This window comes from Podarcis filfolensis, assembly GCF_964270895.1.
Source record: "Podarcis filfolensis genome assembly, chromosome: 17".
Lineage (NCBI taxonomy): Eukaryota > Metazoa > Chordata > Lepidosauria > Squamata > Lacertidae > Podarcis > Podarcis filfolensis.
Window position 1 is genome coordinate 20183426 of NC_139621.1, and position 22035 is coordinate 20205460.

A 22035-nucleotide genomic window follows, 5' to 3' on the forward strand; every position below is an offset into this window, starting at 1 on the left:
ACAGTTGGAGCCTCCCTCCTCCCTGGCCAGCAGGGAGGGAGGGAGAGGAGCTGCTTCCTTTGAAATTTAAGGGACATCATTTAAGGGACATCTATCAATAAGGGACAGCAGCGGGACATGGTGCTGGAATAAGGGACTGTCCCTTCAAATAAGGGACACTTGACAGCTATGGTCCATGTAGTTGTGGCATATAAATTGATCCCAAATTACATCATAAATTCAACTGTAATAACTTCAAGGCTAATTAGAATACTGACATTCTAACACGTATGTTAACATGAGGGGACTATTTTCTATTGTTTATGCAGACTTGTTACTGTGATAGTTCCATCGGTTATAAATTTGCTGGAGTTCCTCCATAAGAAAAAAAAAATCCATGTACTACTAACAATGACAATTTGGTGGATTTCTTTAATGGTTTCATTTCTTTGCATTTGAACTTCTTAAAAATATCTATTTTCTTTCTTCCCAGTGTACCTGCAGGAAAGACATGGTGACAATATCAATGGATATCTTTGTGAGGAAGTTTCAGCCAGACAGATACCATCTGTGGAAACAAGGGAAAGATTTATACACCATTGATCATACAAAGCCCACCCCTGAAATGACACCCGAGGTAAAGGCCTGGTTGCAGAGAAGAAGGAAAACAAAGAGATCTTCCAGGTGGTAATGAATGTTTTGCACTCCATAAAGTTGAAGTTTAAATATGATATAATTTCTGTTCATTTTCAGTGCTTCTCTCCCCCTCTCTTCCACTTCTCTCTGCCATTTCCTTTTAAGTTGTTCATTTATTTTAGTCACAGTTAATTTGTGTCTCCTTAAAACCTAGCAGTGAGCTTGAGGGCAAAAGAGTCATATTTCACAATGATAATACTCATTGAAGAAATATATTCATTTTTAAAAGTTTAATGAGAATGCATTACTGAAATTTATATATGTGGAGCTCTGAGCATTAATATAGTATTTGTTCTGTATGAAAATATGCATTTTTTTTTTTTTTGCTGAATCCCAGTCCAGAAAAGCATTATTGAGGAGAACTGAGTGAAACACAATCGCTTAGATATTGCAATGAAAATTTCCAAACAAAATCCTTACTTATTTATGTATCCTCGAGTGTGCTGTAGCCTCCGGAAAGAGTCTATCCAGAGGCAGATACATAGTTGGCAGAATGATCAAAAGGTATTGCCAATAACTGGTTATTTATGCTACAGCTCAATAGTGGATTTGAATTTTCTTATTGGCAGTTTCCCCCCCAGATATTCTTGTAATTTTGCACTGCGTCCTGTGACATATTATTCTGTCGAATCAGAGTCTCCTAACCTTATAATATAAAATGCTTTGTAAATACTGATAGCAACATAGAATGATATGTCTCTCTTAGAACTTTTTTTCACTTTGCATTAGTTCTCTCTCTCTCTCTCTCTCTCTCTCTCTCTCTCTCTCTCTCTCACACACACACACACATTTAATGATCTTGATACAAAGTAATCTGGACATTATCTGTTACCCTTCCTGACCTTTGTCATTCTGATTCTGAACCACCATCACCCCCAAAAAACCAGCCACCGTAAGAATGTTATATTTTTAACAAATGTGCACTGTTTAATCATCAACCCACATATAGTCTTACATTTACATGTTGAGAACCTGATGCTCTTGTATTGCTGCAGAGAACTGGCAACTTTATTATACAACTGCCATTTGCACTTGGCAGAGAAATTATTTCCTTGTCAGTACAACCCTTATTTATCTGGATAGCCAATTTAAAAGTTAAAATTAAAAGTGGAGACATTATAGTAATTATGTTGAAAGTTTTATCAGATGTGTGCATGTGCTGAATTTATTCACTGTGCTAAGCTTGTGGATGCATTTCTGTGCTATTTAATTAGTAGACTTGGCACAAGTGCAAACACAGCAGGAGATGCACGTCCCCCAAATGAAGATAAAATGTTTGTTCAGTTTCACCTCTGCTGTAATATGTCAAGGAAAGAAAATATGATAATTCTGATTCTGGGAATAATATGCCTTCCAAATAGGGTCCCATAAGTATAGGAACAGCAACTCGAGGAAAATAGTGAGGTGATAATGTTTGTGTTCTGGGCGACAGGTTGTGCCAGGGCTGCCGTGGTATGAGAAACTTGTACCGACACAGAAATCACAGCAGGAAATCACAATTTTAAAAATATATTTGTATGTGCTACTACCAGATAGATGGTTGGCACAGCCAGATCACAAAGCAGCTGGTACTGAGAACAGAGGTACTTGACATTTCATGTGTGCCCAAGTCCTAGCATCTCACCGACACAGCAATCGCCTGCACACTCAGCAGTCCCGCAAGGTGTGAGAGAAGCTTACGTTGCTCCATTCTTAACAGCTTAGTGGGTGGCATGCCAACCCGTTGCTCCTGTGCAGTTTGGAACTCCTTGTCTAAATATTGGAGTCTGTGAGCTTGACCTGCTACTCTCACTTTTCCTGTCACATAGGTTGAGCATAAAAGGTGCTGTGCTCATTGCCTGTTGCTGAGCTTGTATCTCCACTGTGCCTTACTTTCAAGGAAGAACCTTGTTGTCATGGTCTGAGCAGGGCATGTGATGTTTAAATTTTGATATTTAGGTATTAAATACAGGGTGATTCATAATAATGAAGTATACAATTTCCATTGGTATACTTCGTTATGTATCACCCTGTATTATTTCCAGAAACATTGCTACCCATGGTAATTGGAACTTCTTGAATTTTTCCGAATTCAAATTCTGGTAGCTATTGCTAAAGCTGCATTTGCAACTGGTTTAAATTGATGATTTATTTTTTTATTTTTGTAAATGAGATTACAGAAGAATAATCAATCAAAATGTCTTAGACATTTTGGGATTTGAGCATCATTGTCGAAGTTTAATGTATCTGGGAGATTGCTGTAATTAACTTAAGTTAGTCTTTGTCATGTTCTACAGAATGCTTCACCAAGTAACTGGTTTTAGAACTAGCTTCAGCATTACCTGAGATTATTTCATTTAATAAGTAACTTTAAAGAGCTATAACAACATTAACAACTGATTTAAATTAACCTGTTAATCTATTGCTTAATAAATTGTAAACATTACCCTTACACACAGATATGAAAAATTGTCAGGGTGGGGTTTTGCTTAGTCTTTTTTGTATTCCTAAAAGCAGGTGAAAGGGATATTTATATTGGTAAATGTTTTATCTTATCCTAGCCAGACATTCTGTTTTGACAGCAATATGTCTTATAACAGCTCCCAGCACAACCGATCACGATCAAAAAGGCTGAAAACTCCAGAGGACAAGAAGGTATCAACCATAGTGGTTGGTACAGAAATCACCGTCGTTGGAGCAGCTCCAGAGAGCTTCAAGGTCAAAGAAGAGCCACCAGAAAAACTAAAGGCAATAAACACAGGAGTGCCTTCTGGGGAAGAACAAGATGCAAGCAGGATGCAGATGGATCACAATTTATTGGATAACAAAAAGGTCTCAGGTGAGACGAATGGTGTTTATTTCCCATAGAATTCTAGGCAGTTGATATTGTGATCCCATAAATCTGCAGGTGAGAAGCCGTACGTTGCTTTGCTCTGTGTTGCAAAATGACACATTTTAGTCTGCACAGTGCTTCTTTCACAGCCATGGACATTTAGAGCATCTTGAATTGCAAAGCAGATTGGGGCAGGACTAGCTGTCTCCTAATATTTCTCCATAGCATAGCTTCAGCATTACTCCAGGACAGGTGTAATGGTGAAGGCACAACTGTTGGCAAGCTCATTTCCTAAGCATGTATCTATTTGCTTTTGGATTTAGATTTTTATCTTCTGTTTTCCTAAAGGCTCAGGGTGCGTAACAGTGTGCTAAACAAATAATGAAGTACTGAAATATAAAGCACCTTTAGAAATAAGTCAACCTCTAAAGAGCCATTAAAAAAAAATAGCTACAGATATCACACTAGTCGTTCTTTCACAGCTATGGCCCCCTCAACACCACCTTCTCCCATACAAGCTTTACAGCTGTATTGAAGCATGTAGCCCTCACAGTGACTTCTACAAGTAGCAGGCTCCTCCTCACTTATAATAGGATATTACTACTATTCCAGCAATGTTCCACTCTTGCTCTTTCCATAACAGTGATTTAGGGCTGGATTGTTGCACCAAACTATGAATGATCAAAACAGAGTCTAGTGGAATCCTAAATAAGATAGCTGTTATTTTTGCTGCAGGGGAATAACATGGCTATGCATCTGGATTTTTAGCCAAGAATAATTATCTGATTTTTAATCTAAAGGGCAATATCATAATTTTTTCCATTTAATGAGACAAGTTTCAGCTAATGTCAACATTTCTATACAAAAATAATTGACATGTACCGAGATAAACATAGCTGTGCAGAGATAGCATTCTTAACAAAATAAATAATAAAAATGATCTACTGCACAACATCCAGGCTGAAACTGATTGACTTGATAGTTTGAGGATTTGAGTAGCCAATGACTATTGGCGCAAACACATGATTTCCATGTGTAGTGTAGACATTTTTTGAAGTTATCAACGTTGATCTTACCAGCACAGATTTTTTATTCTAATCTCCATCTCATTCATTAATCTTGATGAAAAGTGAGCCACATTTCCCCTGCTTCTGCAAAAAATATGAGCAATTAACATGTTTAATTATCTGCCAAGGTTATTTTTTACATTGTGATCAAAATGCTGTTGTTGTTAAAGCAAACAAACTGTATTGCCTTCATGCTGAAATTTTGTCCCTAGGTCATAACTCTCCTCATAGCCATGATCCTCTAATCAAAAAAACACACTCTGAAGCGGAAGAGAAAGGAGACTCTGGCTCTGTGTATTTTTGTTCTGAGGAATCGGCACTGGACTTACTTTCATCTGCTAGCTGTAACCGGGAAGACAATTTGAAAATTTCAACTACTTCAAGCCAGGCTCTTGAGTATGCTTCTTCCGAAGCTGAGAGCCTGGAGAAAGAAGAAACTAGCAGCTTGTCTACAGAAGAGGATGATATCAGCGATACTGAAAGCAGTGAAAATGGTTTGGAGCCTGGAGAAATATCACCACTGGTAAGAAAGGGTGTTATGGTTAAAACAATTTGAGCATATTTGATAAATTCAGAATTGCTTGAAATGAGTCCTGGATTTCTCAAGTGTTTGGCATGGTATTAGAGTTCTGAGATCATTTCACTATTATCTATAAATATTTTATCCTCCGGCTTAACAGTTGTATGTGTAATGTGCTTTATACTTTCATCTCATTCCAGCTTTTCAACAAGCCTCTGTCTTGGATTATTTGTGGTTTTGGATACGACTGAGAGGAAAGCCTCATATTTTGCAAGCTAATACAAGAAAAAAACTATTGACTATTTAATAAAATCTTCCCAGTGTTATGGTGTAGATCAGGGTTTCCCAAACTTGGGTTTCTAGCTGTTGTTGGACTACAACTTGCATCATCCCTAGCTAGCACGACCGGTGGTCAGAGTTGATGGGAACTGTAGTCCAAAATAGTTAGAGACCCAAAGTTCGGAAAACCCTGGTGTAGATAATACCTCCCCATACATTGTTGTGAGATCCCATATTGTCTACAGTATGTTATAGGAATGAAATTAGCTAATAATAATAATACTTAACATTTGACAGTTCATTTATTATAAATTATCTCAATGATCTTTGCCACAGCCCTGAAAGGTGTATCAGTTTTATAATCCCTGTACTACAGTTATGTGGTATGCGTTAGGCTGAACGTGTAGTGGAATGCCCAAAAATCCACCTAGTGGTTGAGGTGAAATTTTGAACTGGTGCAACTCACTGTACTAAACAAAGTTGTTGTTCATATCTTACCACATTTTATAAGACATCCCATTTTGATTGGTAGCAAATGTCCATGTGAATGAGACTCCAATGAGATAATAGCAGAGCTGCATTAACTAACTTGGAGGCTAGATCTGCTTCTGGCACCTGCAGAGAGCAGCCCTTTTTGAATTGCCAGATGTTCCTAAGAGAGTGGAAAAGACACTTTAAAGCTAAGAATAAAACAGCACTTGCCCTTTTACCGACATAAATAGCAAACTCATCATTGTTTTACAGAATGAGATTTAGCAGTCCCAAAGCCAGTCCTTCTGTTTTAATATAAAGTGCTAATAAACATCTTCTCAGTGGTGAGATTCTGCATTACAGCTCATGTTTAATTCATTTGGTTGGGTACTTTTTAGCTATTCCTTAGTGGGGTTTCAAGTATTTTCCAATATGTTTGCATGCTGTGTCCATCTTGTAGTGACACACAAACATTTTATAGGGTTGCTGCTGAAAAAGCTGTCTCTTAGCCTTTCTGCACAGCTACCTTGCTTTGTTTAATGAATCTGCCACGTTCTTTAATCATAAGAGCAGCTGTACTGCATTAGGCTAATGATCCTTCCAGGTCAGTGTCCTGTTTCCTTGAGTGGCCAGACCAGGCTGCCGAGGGCTCTGTATGACAGCTGCAGGGTACTAATTGAGCCTTCTATTTCCCACCAAGCACTGCCAGCCTCTTGAATTTCCAAGTTTTTATGAGTAACCTTGTAGCTGGAATAGAATAGTTGAATTGCTACCTAATATTTGTTGGTATTCAACCACCTTCTCTAGCATCCATTCCCAACCTGGTTCTTTCCAGATGTTTTGGACAGTACCTACCATCATCCCTCATCAGTGGCCGTGCTATCTGGGGCTGATGGGAAATGAACGACTGGATGGCACCACCTTGAGGATAGCTGCTTTATAGAGCTCTACATATATATAGCTCTATATAACAGAATTTGGATAGGCTTGCAAGATCCTAGTAAACTGAATGTTGGTGAAGACATTTGCGACAACCATTAAAGTCTCAGCACTTATTTAACCGAAGAACTGTAGCTTTGACCCTCAATAATGAGACTGTCATCTTGAAGATACAACTTCAGAGAAAAGCCCCCAAGTTGTATTCAGCCAGGCTCTACTCAGAGGAGAGCCATTAAAATCAACAGACTCATTAATTTTAAAGGGTCTACTCTGACTAAAATTGGATACAAACCCTTGCTTCTCTAACTTTTAATCTTGACAGAGTAGGCTGCTCCTTCCTGGACGTAGCAGAGTGGAATTGCCTTGATCTCAGGCTGCTACTCCAACCCATTATGCGAGGGCAGTTGCAGAGGCCGGCATCTTCACACAGATCTGTGGAAGCGTCTCTAGAAACTTAAAGCCAGAGTTTAGGAAACACTACAATAAATGGTGTTTTGTAGGTACAGGCATTTTTGTTCCCAATGAAGCTGAAGTCCCGCCTTCTTGAAAATGTCTAATTTCCAAGCTTTGGGGGAAGGTATACCCTCAAAGGAGAGGCTGCGAAGCTATCCCACGGGATTTGAATTATTTTTATCAAAGACTGCAAAAGGGACATTCTTTTATTTTCCACTCCTTCTGTGATGGGAAAAAAAAACTATATCTCAAAGGAAAAAACCCCATTAAATCTGAAATCCTGATTTTTCTATTGAGAAAACTAAATGTGGACATGCACTATCAACACTAATAGGCAAAAGGGGACTTTTAGTTGAAAAACAACAATGCTGCTACCATTTCTACTTTTTTCCAACAACCTAGTTGCATTGACCTGCAAGCATTTATAGATATGTATTTTTTTGCCTGTTATCTTACTACTGCCCCCTTAAAACACCATCTAAAATCTACCCAAAATGCTTTAATACCAGCAAAAGCACATTTAAAAGACATGGGTTCCCCCCAAAAAACCATGTCCTTTAAATGTGCTTTAAATGTATAGTGTGAATGTGACCTTTAGTTAATATATGTTTTCTTTCTTCCATCCCTTTAGGATAATTTTGGTCTGCCTTAAATGAAAAAAAAATAATGTATGTTGTCTCTTTCAGGTAACTGAAGGAGAGAGAACAAAAACATCTAAAAGTTGGCGTCATCCGCTAAGTAAACCCCCCGCCAGATCTCCTATGACGCTGGTTAAACAGCAGGCAGTAAGTGATGAAGGTGAGCATGCTTTTTAAAATCCCCTCTAATAATATATCTTTCAGCCAATATAAATGCATCTGCATACACTTACTGTTGCACAGTACTGAAGACGAAAGGATATTTGACCGTGTGCCAGAAACTCAACTGCTGCAGAATGAGCTGCATTAAAAGCTTTCAGCATGCTTCCTGAATACATGATGTCGGTTTTTTGTACTTTCCCACCCTTCCTTTCTCTTAAATCCTTCTAAACGCATTAGAAGGGACTTGTAAGAAGCTCAGAACAGTATGAAGTCGCTTAAATACTACATGGATGATAAAAGCTCATTCGGCAACCAGATAGTCTTTGTTGGATTTCTCAGCAATTAGCTTTGGCACAGAACATTACACTTTTTTGTATGAAGGCAAGCAGAGCTAAACAGGACACTTCTAGATCTTCGGAACCAACAGAGAACAAATTTGCTGTTTTGTTCTCTTTTATAAATATCTAGCTGGATCTCGAAAATAATCTGATTCTCTGGTAGATTTTGTTTATCGCCCAGGCTCATGAAAGAGACACTGTGTTGGATGCAAGGAAACAGGAGAAGCAGGAAAGTATCTGCCAGTGCTCTTTCACAAAGATTTGCAAAAGAGATTGTGCAAGTGTTCTCTATAGTAGATAGATTCTGTACTTGTGTCTCACGGTTCTGATTGTGCCAGAGGTTATGTAAGCTCATTTACGAGTGGAATAACATACTTGCGTTTTGTTTCACTTTGGTTGTTCCACACTGGCATGTGAGGTTTTGCATCTATCCCACTGTTTTTCTTCTGAACAATGTCAGAAGGGTTACTACCATCATTTAATCTTTGAATTCTGTGTTGCAAGTTCAGTAACGTAAAAGAAGAGAGAAGTATTGCTCCCCCTTCGCCAGAGTTGTTGAGAAAAGCCTCAATGTTTTGTGCATAGAAATGCTGACAGGTCTATATAAACATACGTATGGAGAAGTCTGATCTCATAAGCAGTGAGGTCAGATTGAAACGAAATGCAAAAACTACAATCTATGACAATTACATTAAAGCTTAAACGGATGAAAATAAGCATGGTGTTTTCATATTGTCAAAAACATGTTTACTGCAAATTTATTTGGTTACTGCAAATTTTGCTATTCCATTGTATAACATAATCATATGTGTTATATCAATTCAATTGGAATACATTATTAAAGTATGGTAGTGCTTCCTGAATGTATTTTCAGGATGGAAATGTAAACATGTTTGTAAAATCTATATAGCAGCTTTCTAGATCATTAGGCCAGTGTGGTCATGCATTTCTGTTACATAGCACAACAAATGATAGCTTTACCAATAAAAGCTCCCCTTGCCTTTTTTTTTCTTCTAAAAGAAAAACCATTTTCTTTTTCCTTTCTAGAATAGTTCTGCTGATGGTCTCTGCCAATAATAGTTTCTTCCATAAGCCCTGGTTATTGTTTGTGGTTTGCTCCAAAAGAGCTAAACCATGAGTTCCTGTTCAGATAATATACTAAGCCAAACCATGGCTTAGCTCAGCCCAGCCCAGCAGCAGATCTCCTTTCTTATTTGTTCATGCGAAGCCATAGTTTGGTTTGTGTTCACTTCCAGCATGAACTAAACAGTTAATCCTCAGCATTATTTTTTTTACAGCATTCAGAATCTGACAAGCTGCTGTGCTGAAGTATCGCGTCTAAAAGTAAATCAAGGGCCACACTCAAAAAATGAGATATCTTGACAGACAGAATAGAATGTCAGTTGGTGAAGCTTTCCCCCATACTTCTACTTCCCTACTTGAAAAGGCTTACCCTGTTTAATTTATGCCAGCCTTAAAGCTGTTAAAGGCACAAGACATCATTCACTTTGTTCTTGTACCTGTTCTTTCTGCAAGTTGCTCCTGTTGGAATAGAGCAGATCTCTTCACCAGGGAAGATGCAAGAAATAACTTAATTTTTTTCTCCTGGTTTTTAGCAAAAGTGATTAAGTGACAAACATCCGTAGCAACAGCAGTGCCTCTGTATCTGCCTAATAAGCCTTAGAATGTTGCTTCCACATTTTGCTTTCTATTTCTATAGATGTCTGATTGAGGTAGTTTAACAAAAAGGAGGACTCTGGTCCTACTGCTGGGGAGTGGAGAAGGGAATAAAACCTGAAGGTAAACTAGAAATAAATCAGATTTATACCCCAAAAGAACTTAATTCTTGTTAGTTAAATCAGCATTTATGGAAACTACCTTCGGGTGTAGTTCAGATATTTTTGTTCAGCTGAACTAGTTCATTCCAAGTGCTGATTGTGCTGATACTAATCCCCCCCCCCAAGTTTTAGTAAGTCTTTTTCATATAATAGGATTCTGTGAATGTTAAGTAGAAAAGTTGTGGAAGGTCCTCATAGGGTCATGGGTTCCTTTATCTGACTCTAGTCCGCATATCAGTAGCATGATGCTTTGCTTTCTATTGTAGGGTTGCCATATTTTAAAAAGAAAATGCTTCTCTAAAATCCAGTGCCTTAATTTTGCTGTTTTCTTCTTTCCACTTCATGACATCTCAGAATCTGTAACTTTATTATCACCTTATCTCATCTTCCATTTTTGCATTCTATACCAGTTTTAGGCTGCAATCCTGTACTCACTTGCCTGGGAATAAGCACCTTTGAACATAATGGGACTGACTTCCAAGTAGATGTGCATAGAACTGCACTATAGTCAAAACCAAATCTAAAATAGTTTAGCCCAGGCATGGACAAACTCGGCCCTCCAGATGCTTTGGGACTACAATTCCCACCATCCCTGACTACTGGTCCTGTTAGCTAGGGATCATGGGAGTTGAAGTCCCAAAACATTTGGAGGGCCGAACTTGCCTATGCCTGGCTTAGCCCTTTTTTCCAATCCACAGAAAACTTTGACTTTTTGGCGGTCTGTATTATACCTTGCTTTGCCATGCTTCCAGCCTAGTCAGCTGAAATCTTGCATGTTTCAACTCCAAAGGTTGCTTACCCCATTCTTTTTAGAAGACATAGATGAGCAAACCTCTGGCCAGACTCACAATGTGTGGTATTCAAAATTTTGATCCGAGTAGACCTATTGCAATGAATGGACTTAACATAATCATATTCATATAATTCAGTGGATCTGTTCTGAATAAAACTTAGTTGAATACCACCCTTTAAATCCTCTTACAGTGTTTCTTGGATGCAGATACACATAAAACCCTCCAATGTATTTGATTAAGTGTAAATTCAAAAATGTATTTGAGCAGTTCCGAGTTTAGGAAGCGACCATTTCTTGCTGGAGAGCTGTTGAAACATATCTGAGTTTCTCCACAGAGAATATATCTCAGTAAAATGGCAACAAGCTTTTAAATTATCTCTCCTGCAGAGTATATCTAAATTTACTCTTGTATTTTATTGCAGTATTGGTAATTGGCTTTTTCAGCCATCCCCTTTTAAACAAAAGTTCTACATATCCTCTTTTTTAAAGCTTTGGTTCTATTGAAGCTCCTTTATCTGAAGCAGTAATTTGCCTCTGCTTGGCTCTGCTCAGCTAACCATGCAAACTACCCCATGTTAATACTGGAAGTTGACATATAATTGCACTAGCCTACTGTAATGGTTAAGAGCCCCAAATCCCATAGGATAATGTGTAATGGTTCCCTGTCACAGCTGCATTTTGGAGTAGTAAATTCCAAACAGCACCCAGTTGAGTTTCTGAGCCAAACTATGTTACATTTATAGTGTTAGCTATTTAAAAACAAACACAAAACCAACCTGCTGAAGGTTTGGTCACTTATTGCACAAAACTTATATTTCCCAGTCAAGGAAGTTCCTTATTTCCCCCTCTTTTCAGCTATGTGAATAATTGAATAGATCTATAGTTGGGTTTGTGGTTCTTTCTTTTTTTGCAGGAGGGGGGAGGTTGGCCCACAAATTCACCAGCTACAGTTCTTCAATTAGCTGTTAAGCATCTCGCCTTAAATTAGAGACAGCTTTGAGCCATGATCTATATCTATGTAATATTTGCATGTCTTGAGGGGACAAGATTGAGTGGATTTCAGAATGTTCCAGTAATTTACACAAAAAAGGCTACATTAACATTAGAATCCATCTGGTAAAGTAATTAAAAGATTTAAATATGGAAGGGTTAAGTGAAATTGCTGCATTTTTAATTAGAGATTATACAGTTTTGTGACTAGGGATGGCTGTTAACCTTGGTTATAGCTAAAATAAAATGTTTGAAAATTATGATTACCCAGCTCATTGTGAGTCATTCTTCTTAGAATATTGCCAGGTGAGAGGTACTGGAGTGAAAGGAATTTTTAGAATGCATCCCTTCATAGTAATGCAATTATTCGTAAACTTTTTGAACTACAGTACTAGATAGATTTATTTTCTCCCTGCAGGTAGAACATGTTGCACTAGTTTAGCTTTAGGTAATAAATGCCCTGTCAGAGCCGTTTTTCCCACTGGTGTTAGTGGTTCGTTGCACCAGGGCACCGGCCTTTCAGGAGCGCCCTAGTGAGTGGGGGAGCTGTGCGGCTTTGCCGCAGCCCCCCCTTTCCCTGCACGCCCACCAGCTGTGCCCCACCAACTATATGGCTGGCGGGCGTGCCGTTTCCTTCCCAAGCCTCCGCAGGAGGAGAGCAATCCCCGCAGAGGCACGCAGCTTCCCTCCCAAGCCTCTGCATCTGCTAAAGACGGCCCTGCTCCCAATCGTTGTCCTCCTCCTGCTTCCTGGCGAAATGCGGCGCGCAGCCTTCCTGGGCTGCCTTCTCAGGCACCCCAACGCTGGAGAGCATGTCTGCCAGCACGTTTTCCTGCTTGATCGCCGCCACCATTCCGGGGATCAGGGCAGTGGGGGAGGCAGAGGACTTAGAATCATAGAATCATAGAGTTGGAAGAGACCATAAGGGCCATCGAGTCCAACCCCCTGCCAAGCAGGAAACACCATCAGAACACTCCTGACATATGGTTGTCAAGCCTCTGCTTAAAGACCTCCAAAGAAGGAGACTCCACCACACTCCTTGGCAGCAAATTCCACTGTCGAACAGCTCTTACTGTCAGGAAGTTCTTCCTAATGTTTAGGTGGAATCTTCTTTCTTGTAGTTTGGATCCATTGCTCCGTGTCCGCTTCTCTGGAGCAGCAGAAAACAACCTTTCTCCCTCCTCTATGTGACATCCTTTTATATATTCGAACATGGCTATCATGGCTATCATATCACCCCTTAACCTCCTCTTCTCCAGGCTAAACATGCCCAGCTCCCTTAGCCGTTCCTCTTGGAACACTTGGTGCCGCTCTGGACCCACTGTTTCAAAAAAGTCACTTTTTAATTTTCCTCTTTTCACAAAGCAGCAGCGAAGTTAGATCTGCTGGCCCTGAGAGTGAGGAGTTCTCAGGGAGGAGTTGGGCAGGGAAAGGAGACTGTTGCCAAGCTTAGTGAGGAAGTGCTCCTTCTAGAAGAAGCACACTCTCATCAGCTCCAGTGGCGACGGCGGCTGTGCTTCTCAAACTCCCGTTGTCGGTAGCTGCCTGGATGGAGCGCATCAGCCACCAAACCATCAGCAGGCTAGGCCAAGTGGCACTTGGACACCAGACCGGGTGGGACTTGCCCACAGGCCAAACAAAGTGGAGAGGGGCCTTAATACAGGCCTCCCTAAGCCTTAGCCTGCCACAGGCTCAGCAAGAGTATGGAAGATTTTGGTGATGCCTTGCAAAACTTCGGGTGTCTTCTCTGCGCTGCATGCAGTAAGTGGCAGCTGAGGGTGGCAGCAGCAAGGGTTCCTGCCTCAGGTGGCAAAACGGCTTGGGCTGTGTATCCCTCACTCAAAATTATACGAAATTTCATAGCGATAGGAGAAATAATTATGCATTCTTTTATAGAGAATGCAACATACCTTAGTATTAGAACCCCTGCTGTAGCCTGATAAAAGCGTAACCCTTTGCCACACCCTTGGCATCAAACTCTCTGACTAGCCACACACTCTGGCTCCGCAGTGAATGCTTGGGAGTGGGACTAGTCAGTGTGCAAGATCAGAGGCCCTGCTAAGTACTGGTATAACCTCTGTATAAGGCTCATACTTATTTCAGTGCTATTCTTATCTACAGTTGGATGTTTTGTTTATAGAAATCCTTTGTGAGTATTCTTGTCCCTTTTAGGTTTCTTTTGTGGCTGATCCCTGTTTGTCAATTTTTATTTTTTTAAAAAAAAAATAAGGATGGAACCTTGCAACCACGCTGGAGATAAAAAGTTGTGCGTAGGCACTGTTGTTTGATTAGACGATCTTAATTTGCATTTTGAGTCATATTTTGCTTTGCATGCTTGTGCATTCTTTTCAGGAAAATGAGGCACAGGCATACAGACAGACAAGGTTTAAAATAGAATTCATTTATATTGATGAGATAATTTGCAAAACTGAAATTAGTAGGTTTTTCATCATTTTGATCTGGCACCAGAAAACAGGTGAAGAGTTCTACATAGCTTTGGGTAATTTTAAGCACATTCTGTATACAAGAAGAAACAAACTAAGAATTCAAATGCTGACATCCTGCAAAATTGTGTTAGTTTTTTCAGAAGATTTCATTAAGGTCTATACATTCTTGATGCACTTCTGCTACATTTGGGTGAAATTTTCCTAGCTTGAAAGTCACTGGATATATCAAAGTTCACTCAGTTGGACACCTATGTCCCACATTACTGTTCACTCCGGCTCTAGTGCAAAAATCCACCCCTGGATTTTGAAGCCCTGTGCACGTGACCTTAGAGACAATCTAGAACTATCTTGCAATTTCTTGTGAAATGCAGTACTGTAGTTTAGTTGAACGGAACTGTATTAGGATACATGTTGCAAGTCTGTAAAATCCTGCCTTTGTCATAGAGCGTGATCGTTACCCAACCCAGTTAACCCTTCTTTAACCGATGGAAATCCTGGAGTTTCATGCAATTTAGACCAAGCCAGCCTCAACCCAACTTGAGGGTGGTAGCTATACTCAATTTCTGGTGAAGCCCAGGTGTGCACATTTGACATGCCTGTGGGTTGGCAATGGCGATTCTACAATTCTGATGTTAGCAGGGGGGTGTATCACAAAGGAGCATCCTCATTTGCCTCTTAAGCCTTTTTGGACTCGCTGACCATTGTGGACCCATCCAGCTTTTCAACTCTATGATTCTGTTTTAGATTCTCACCCTGTGTAGAACTTTAAAAATAGATATCCCAATTCAATAGCATTCTTGGATTGCCTTATAGTATAGAAAACAATGAATTTCTCTCTACCTTAGAAGACTAACAGGGATAGGCAACCTAAGGCCCATGGGCCAGATGTGGCCCAATCACCTTCTCAATCCGGCCTGCGGATGGTCCGGGAATCAGTGTGTTTTTACATGAGTAGAATGTGTGCTTTTATTTAAAATGCATCTCTGGGTTATTTGTGGGGCATAGGAATTCATTCATTTCCCCCCCAAAATATAGTCCGGCCTACCACATGGTGTGAGGGACAGTGGACTGGCCCACGGCTGAAAAAGGTTTCTGACCCCTGATCCTAACCATATCTACTTATATGTACGTCCTGTTGAATTAAGTGGTGGCTTACTCCCAGATAAATGGGGCTAGGATTACAGCCTTGAACTATAATCCTATCCCCCTTACTTCGGGCTAAGCATTTCAAAGCTTAATGGGACTTACTTCTGAGTAATCGCATACAGGGGTCCACTCTAGGTATACAAGCTCACTTCTCCCAAAGTTACTAATCAACAGTATCTGCTTCGACAGGGTGTGAGTGAATGGTTATTCTTCTTCTCCTGACCCAGTCTCATATATCTCTCATTCATATATATATATATATATATATATATATATATATATATATATTTGTTACTCATCACAAGCTTTCTGAGAAAAAGAGTATTTCATTAAACTTTCCTATGCAATGAACTTTCTAAAGCAGATCAAGTTGATAAATGCTGTAAGGAAAACAACAACTACCAATGGCCACATCTCAGGGAGAGAGAAGGATAACAGAGCATATTCTCGCATATGCAAGAATAGTGGCTGCTTGCATTGATAAGTAATTATACACACACTTATATGGTTTACATAGAGATTTAGCATTACCATGGCTCCATAATTGGACACAATATTGTGTCAACATTTTCCTACTGAAATGTGTTTGTTTTGGCTTCTTTTTGCCTGTTTCTCAATCTGTATCTTAAAATAAAGCATCACATTAAATGGCTGTGAAAGCATTGATGAAGTTCAGTTTAAATATAAAATAATTTGTGCTGGTAAGAAAAATTTAATTATCTAAACCCCATGCAGAGCTCAAAGATAAAGATAGCATGTTGTCTTGTCTTCGGGATTGCTTATTTTATACTCTACTGAACACGAAGCTCAGAAGGGGAATGCAGGAGTCAAGCTTATTTGGTCTACAATTTCCAAATCCTTGCATGGGCACATGCATGAAATGTGGGCCTCTTAGTGCTTAGAAGTTTGGAAAAATTGTTAAGTGATACGTACAGTACGGATACCCAACACAAAGATTACAAAAATTCTTTGTAGTGGCTGAGGCTTCAAAGCCATTCAGCACAGTGTTCCACCCCCTGCCCCTATTCTGCAGATGTCTTCAGACTCTGTATCCTGTGAGACTTTCCCTGTTTTCACAAAGACATGGAGGAATAAAGAAGGGTAGCTGCAGGGAAGTACTGCATCATTATGGAGAAACTGTTCAGTAAGCAAATGAGAGAGAAACCTTTTTGAAAACTTGTCTATGCAACGTTTCCTTAAACTAAAGAAACATGCCATTTTATAATTGGCTTACTGCTTTTCTGCAGGAATTAAAGATAACTCATCATTAACGATCTATAAAAGTATTTTGTCAACTTAGATGCATGTCGTCACGGTCTGAAGGAATCTGATGCTTCAGCGTTTTTACCAGCATCAAATTCTTCTGTATAATGGAGGTGTTAATCAGAAATAAGTAAATCATAAGTACCCTTTCCCCTTTTAAAATATATCCCACAGCAACAAATGATCATGAGAGCTGTTATTCCCCAATCAGTATACAGTTTTGTCCATTGTTGGCAACCATGTTGACATGGTGTTTTGTATTGTTTTCAGCAGGAACGGGCATCTGTAAGAAACGTGGGGAGGGAGGATTCTCCTTTTGTACTTTTGCAGTGCAGGCTTCCTCTTCAGTCTGAATGCGTCTGTTCTGGTGGGCTTGTTTTCATGTGTGGACTTGCCATCCACTTCCCTTTTATATGCAGCTTAAATTGTTGTTTGCCATCGTCACTCTCAGAACGCAGCCTTTTCAAATGTCATTTTCATTTAAGAACTGCCCGAGTCTCTCTTAACTGAAGAAGACATACAAGAAACGGAGTCCTGGGCCAAGCCTCTTGTCTACCTTTGGCAGAACAGAGCACCAAATTTCACTGCTGAAAAGGAATACAATGCAGCTGTTGCCAATTTGGAACCCTGCTGCGCCATATGCACACTCCTCAAGCCTTACTACAAGGTAAGGAAGCTTTTCACAGTTGGAGAGGTATTTATAAACAAAAGAAACCCAAATATTTGTAGAGTGCTGCTTTGTGACAAAACTGCCGATTTTCTCTTTATCCTCTATCCCCCCCCTTTTTTTAGCAAGTAAAGGATTGAATGGTAAACGGTCCATCACTTAGCTTGTCAAAATAGATACCGTGATTCCAAGGGGTAGAGTCCAACTGCCAAAAAGCAAGGAAATGGAAACGGAGCAATTTCTGCTCTCAGTGGTAGGCTTGGTAGCTTTAGCATTGGATAAGCACAACAAAGATAGCAAGGGAATGGAGATTTCCATTAACTCAGATATTTGAGACGTACAAATTCATTATACGTATTTGAGGGTATGATTCGGCTCCTCTGGACCCACCCTGTGGAGTTCATGCAAAGCTGGTTCCCATATCACACTCCCTTCCTATGCAAGCATGCAGAGGAGTGGTTAAATTGCACTATATTTATTTTTAAAGAGTACAATTTATTTCATAAAGGTCCCCTCATTGAATAATTGCATTGATTTAAGTACAGTTTTCATGGGGCAGTGTCTCTTCGTTTTGCTACCTCATTTTATATCCAGGGGCTCTCCTGTTCACTATGGAAGGCTGTAATGATTAATTTTGCATTTTCTTGACTTCTGGCGCTTAAATTGCCATTTTCCTATGGCTTGGCTGTAGAGTGTTTGCCACTGCATTTCACTGCACTTTTGGCATGCCATATACTAGTGATAGACAAGCACATATAAATGGCTATCCCCTCCCCACTGGAATTCATGCAAAAAAATAATAATGAGAAAAATGCTGTACTAGATCAGGCTGGTAGTGGTGACATTTTTGCCCCTCTAAAATCTTTTCCCAAATCTTGCCCAATTACACTCTTGCCACGCTCAATCCCTTATAGGTGCCCAATAGAAAACTCCCTTTATGGAACTGAAGTCCCTGCCCAGCTGGTAGATGTTGCAAAATGCTCAAACTGTCTTTCTCCCCCTTTCCTCCATTCCTACCACAGCATCTCAACAATACTGGAGGTGTAGTCTCCCATCCCTAGATAGCTGCTACGCAGGCAGGTGTAACACACCATCCAGTAACCTGATGTGAAGTGCTTCTTACCTTAATCCATGATCAGCAGGAGAGGGGGAAAACCATGCATCAAGAGTTTGTTGTGCAGTGTGATGAGGCAAAGGTCCAATACCTTCTCCTAACTAAGCTCTGACAAGAGCAGATACCATTTACTGTTGCAGAGTACAATGAGGAACAATTCCTCCTTATGTGGCAGCAGTAGTTGCAGCTCCAAAGATGAGTTTCCCAGTTTCTGGAGCTGCTGTGATTGGAATGGTTTCCTCATCATATTAAGCCATTAGACTATGGTTTAATGTGACATGCGGACCAGGCCAGTATGTGTGTGTAAGGCCTGTAAAACTGTAAAATTTAGTAATAAGAAATGAATGCAACGAAAGATTCAAATGAGTAATAAATTTAGGTTGCTTAAGCTTGACACTTAATTTTACAACTGTCAAAATACTGAAATATCTGAAACACGGGACGGATATTTTAGAAGCAATGCGACTTGGTTTTATTATTATTTAAATAAACTTACCAAGTAAAAGAAAAAGAGCAAATTTCTTCTTTTTCAAATATGTTTTTCAGGCTGACAACCCTAATGAAGAACACTATAGTTGCTCGGCAACAAAACAAAGAGAAGCTTTTGTGGCCAGAGAAAAGACAAAACCACTCATTCCAGAGATATGTTTTATTTATAGTGAGGAGAACACTGAAAACTATCCGTCCAATGGCTTTCTTGAAGAAGATGGAACAAGTCTGCTGATTTCGTGTGCGAAGTGTTGTGTACAGGTCCATGCAAGTAAATATAATTTCTTGACTTCAAATATTGAATGAGTGCTCTCACAAGCAGGGCCGTCTTAAGCATATCCTCTGCAGGGATCACTCTCCTCCCACAGAGGCTTGGGAAGGAAGCTGCAGCCCGCCAGCCATATGGTTGGCGGGGCGCAGCTTCCATCCTAAGCCTCTGTGGGGATCGCTGTCCTCTTGTGGAGGCTTGGGAGGCAATCTGCATGCCCGCCAGCCATATGGTTAACGGGGCACAGCTGGTGGGCATGCAGAGAAAGGGGAGGCTGCTGGCAAACTGCGCAGCTCCCCCACTTGCTGGGGCGCCCCTGAGAGACCAGCGCCCTGGCGCAATGCACCAGTAAGCCCAATAGGAAAGATGGCTCTGCTCACAAGCAAATACAGTGGTACCTCGGGTTACAGACGCTTCAGGTTACAGACTCCGCAAACCCAGAAATAGTACCTCGGGTTAAGAATTTTGCTTCAGGATGAGATGGTGGCGGGAGGCCCCATTAGCTAAAGTGGTACCTGAGGTTAAGAACAGTTTCAGGTTAAGAACGGACCTCCAGAACGAATTAAGTTCTTAACCTGAGGTATCACTGTAGCCTCCTCAGTTTCTGAGTACAATTGGGGCGAGTTGCACAACCCACCTCGAGCTGGCTACCTACCTCAGTTCTGCTCTCACAGGTTGTGACTGCCTGCCTCACTCCCTGTGTCTGGCTGACAGGCAACCTCACGCACACGAGGCTGTTGGTCACCTGGGGCTGGGGCTTCTCCTCCTGGAATGACAGACAGCCTCATGCAGCTGGAGAGGCATGGAGGCAGTCATGCTCCTTATGCAAGCAGCATTGGGGTGAGCAGCCAGTTCATGGTAGGCTGTGCAACACGCTCCAAGTCTACTCAAAGAAACCGAGGAGGACCTCCTCAATTGTGCATAGGGGCCACCAATGTGGTACCCATGGGCGCCACTGTGATCAATCTTAGCTTCAGTAGCACCTGCAAAAGGTCTCAGGAGATATTGCCTTAAAAATCCAATGCATAAGAGATAGTTCTGTTTGCACTGACTCAGCCTCTCCTTCAACATGTCCACATTTTATTGGGTGCCCACCCTCCCATCTGTTTTGAACTCAGATCTCTGTGAGCAAGCATGGCAGCTGTTCCAGTGCCTTTGATGTAGTGGCTGATGGGGGCTTGGCTGCACCAATTTGTGGTCACATCTCTTTTTTTTTAGATGGGACAGGCATTATGCCACTCGCCCACAGCAGCCATTTTGTGTTTTCCCATGACTGCTATTATATGACTGGCAGGGGTTGGTTAGGTTGACCCCCACCAAGGGTGCAGACCCGGGGCGGTGCAAAATTCCCACCTGCCCTGCAGGGGGACAACCCTCCCTAGTTGGTCGGCAGCGAGGGAAGGGGGCACCGATTAGAAGGGTGCAAGGGATGCGGGGCACCAATACGACTCCTTACCAAGGGCACAAGGGAGCCTCCAATGACTGGTGCCCACAGTACTGCCTCAAAATTCCAAATATGCCCACTGACCCCAAAATGATAGCAACCCCTTTCCTGGTTTTTTGATATAGGGCACCTACACAATCAAACTCCTAAGATACTTTCACAAATAAGGGTGTATAGACTGTTAAGTTGTGGGCGAACATATCAGACGACACAGCGCATAGACGACAGTGTTAATCACCATGCTGCACCAGCTCTCTGTTATGGAGAGTTATTGCTGCAGTGTTCAGATTGTATTTTACCACCTGGAAAAGTAATTGGGATTTCAAAGCTGACAGTCTAGCATAGTGAAAAGATTGTTAAAGATAACAATGCTGGTTTTAGGAATGAGAACTGTTGGTAGCATAGGTGACCTTCCAGCAGCCAGTATAACTGCTAAGCTTACTGTTGGAGAAATGCTCGTTCTTTACTTTTTTTTAATCACACACTATGCAAATGTAGTATATTTTTTTAATAGCTAGCTTGTCTGTTTAGCTAGAAAGATAATGAAGTACAGAATCTGTTTATCATCTTAGCTCTCTCTTATTATAGGTTGCTATGGTGTTCCTTCCCATGAAATCAATGATAGATGGCTATGTTCTCGATGCAAAAGAGGAGCCTGGACAGCAGTAAGTTATGCATTTTATTTAGTTGTTGTTCACAGTGAAGACCCAACTAAACCTCCTGATCGTATGTGAAAGGGACATAAAAGTGCATTCTGCCAACCATAGCCGAGAGAAGAATTCTTATTTCTGTTTTAACTATCTTGTTATGGTTCAAATTGAATTTCTGATTGCATACCGGTACGTGGTAAACAAGATATGTGGTATAATGTCAATGGAGAAAACAACCAACAATTAATCTATTATCTGGAGAGAAAAAATCAGAAACGAATCATTTGCCCCTTCAGGCTTTTCTGTCAGCTGTAATGCTGCCACTGCCAGACGGACAAAGAAGGTGCAGAACTTCCTGGTGCTTCTCATCCCCCTTGGCATGGGACATCATTGTCTAATTGCTGAACACTGCACAACTTCTTTCAATATTGCAGAGGCATGTCACCCTGAAAAGTGGGACTACTGATAATATCTGCCCTTGTATCTACGGGGTTTGATTGAAATTTTAGGGATGATCAGCATGCATGTACTTGATCAGGTAAAGGTAAAGGGACCCCTGACCATTAGGTCCA

The 22035-nt window shown here is 40.7% G+C and overlaps 1 protein-coding gene across 8 annotated transcripts in view; it reads left to right on the forward strand.

Annotated features, from left to right (window-relative positions):
- KDM4C (lysine demethylase 4C) overlaps positions 1–22035 on the forward strand; it is a gene marked incomplete at its 5' end in the record, with an annotated part of 182636 nt that overhangs the window by 87205 nt on the left and 73396 nt on the right. For 4 of the 8 annotated variants that reach the window (XM_083592982.1, XM_083592976.1, XM_083592979.1 and 1 more), the window contains 7 exons: positions 473–666; positions 3255–3493; positions 4767–5077; positions 7903–8014; positions 17317–17498; positions 19159–19372; positions 21402–21478. In XM_083592982.1, the coding sequence (XP_083449108.1) occupies positions 473–666; positions 3255–3493; positions 4767–5077; positions 7903–8014; positions 17317–17498; positions 19159–19372; positions 21402–21478 (1329 nt within the window). Of the gene's footprint in view, positions 1–472; positions 667–3254; positions 3494–4766; positions 5078–7902; positions 8015–17316; positions 17499–19158; positions 19373–21401; positions 22002–22035 lie in introns of all 8 variants that reach the window. The other 4 variants (XM_083592980.1, XM_083592981.1, XM_083592983.1 and 1 more) reach the window with 2 other exon arrangements.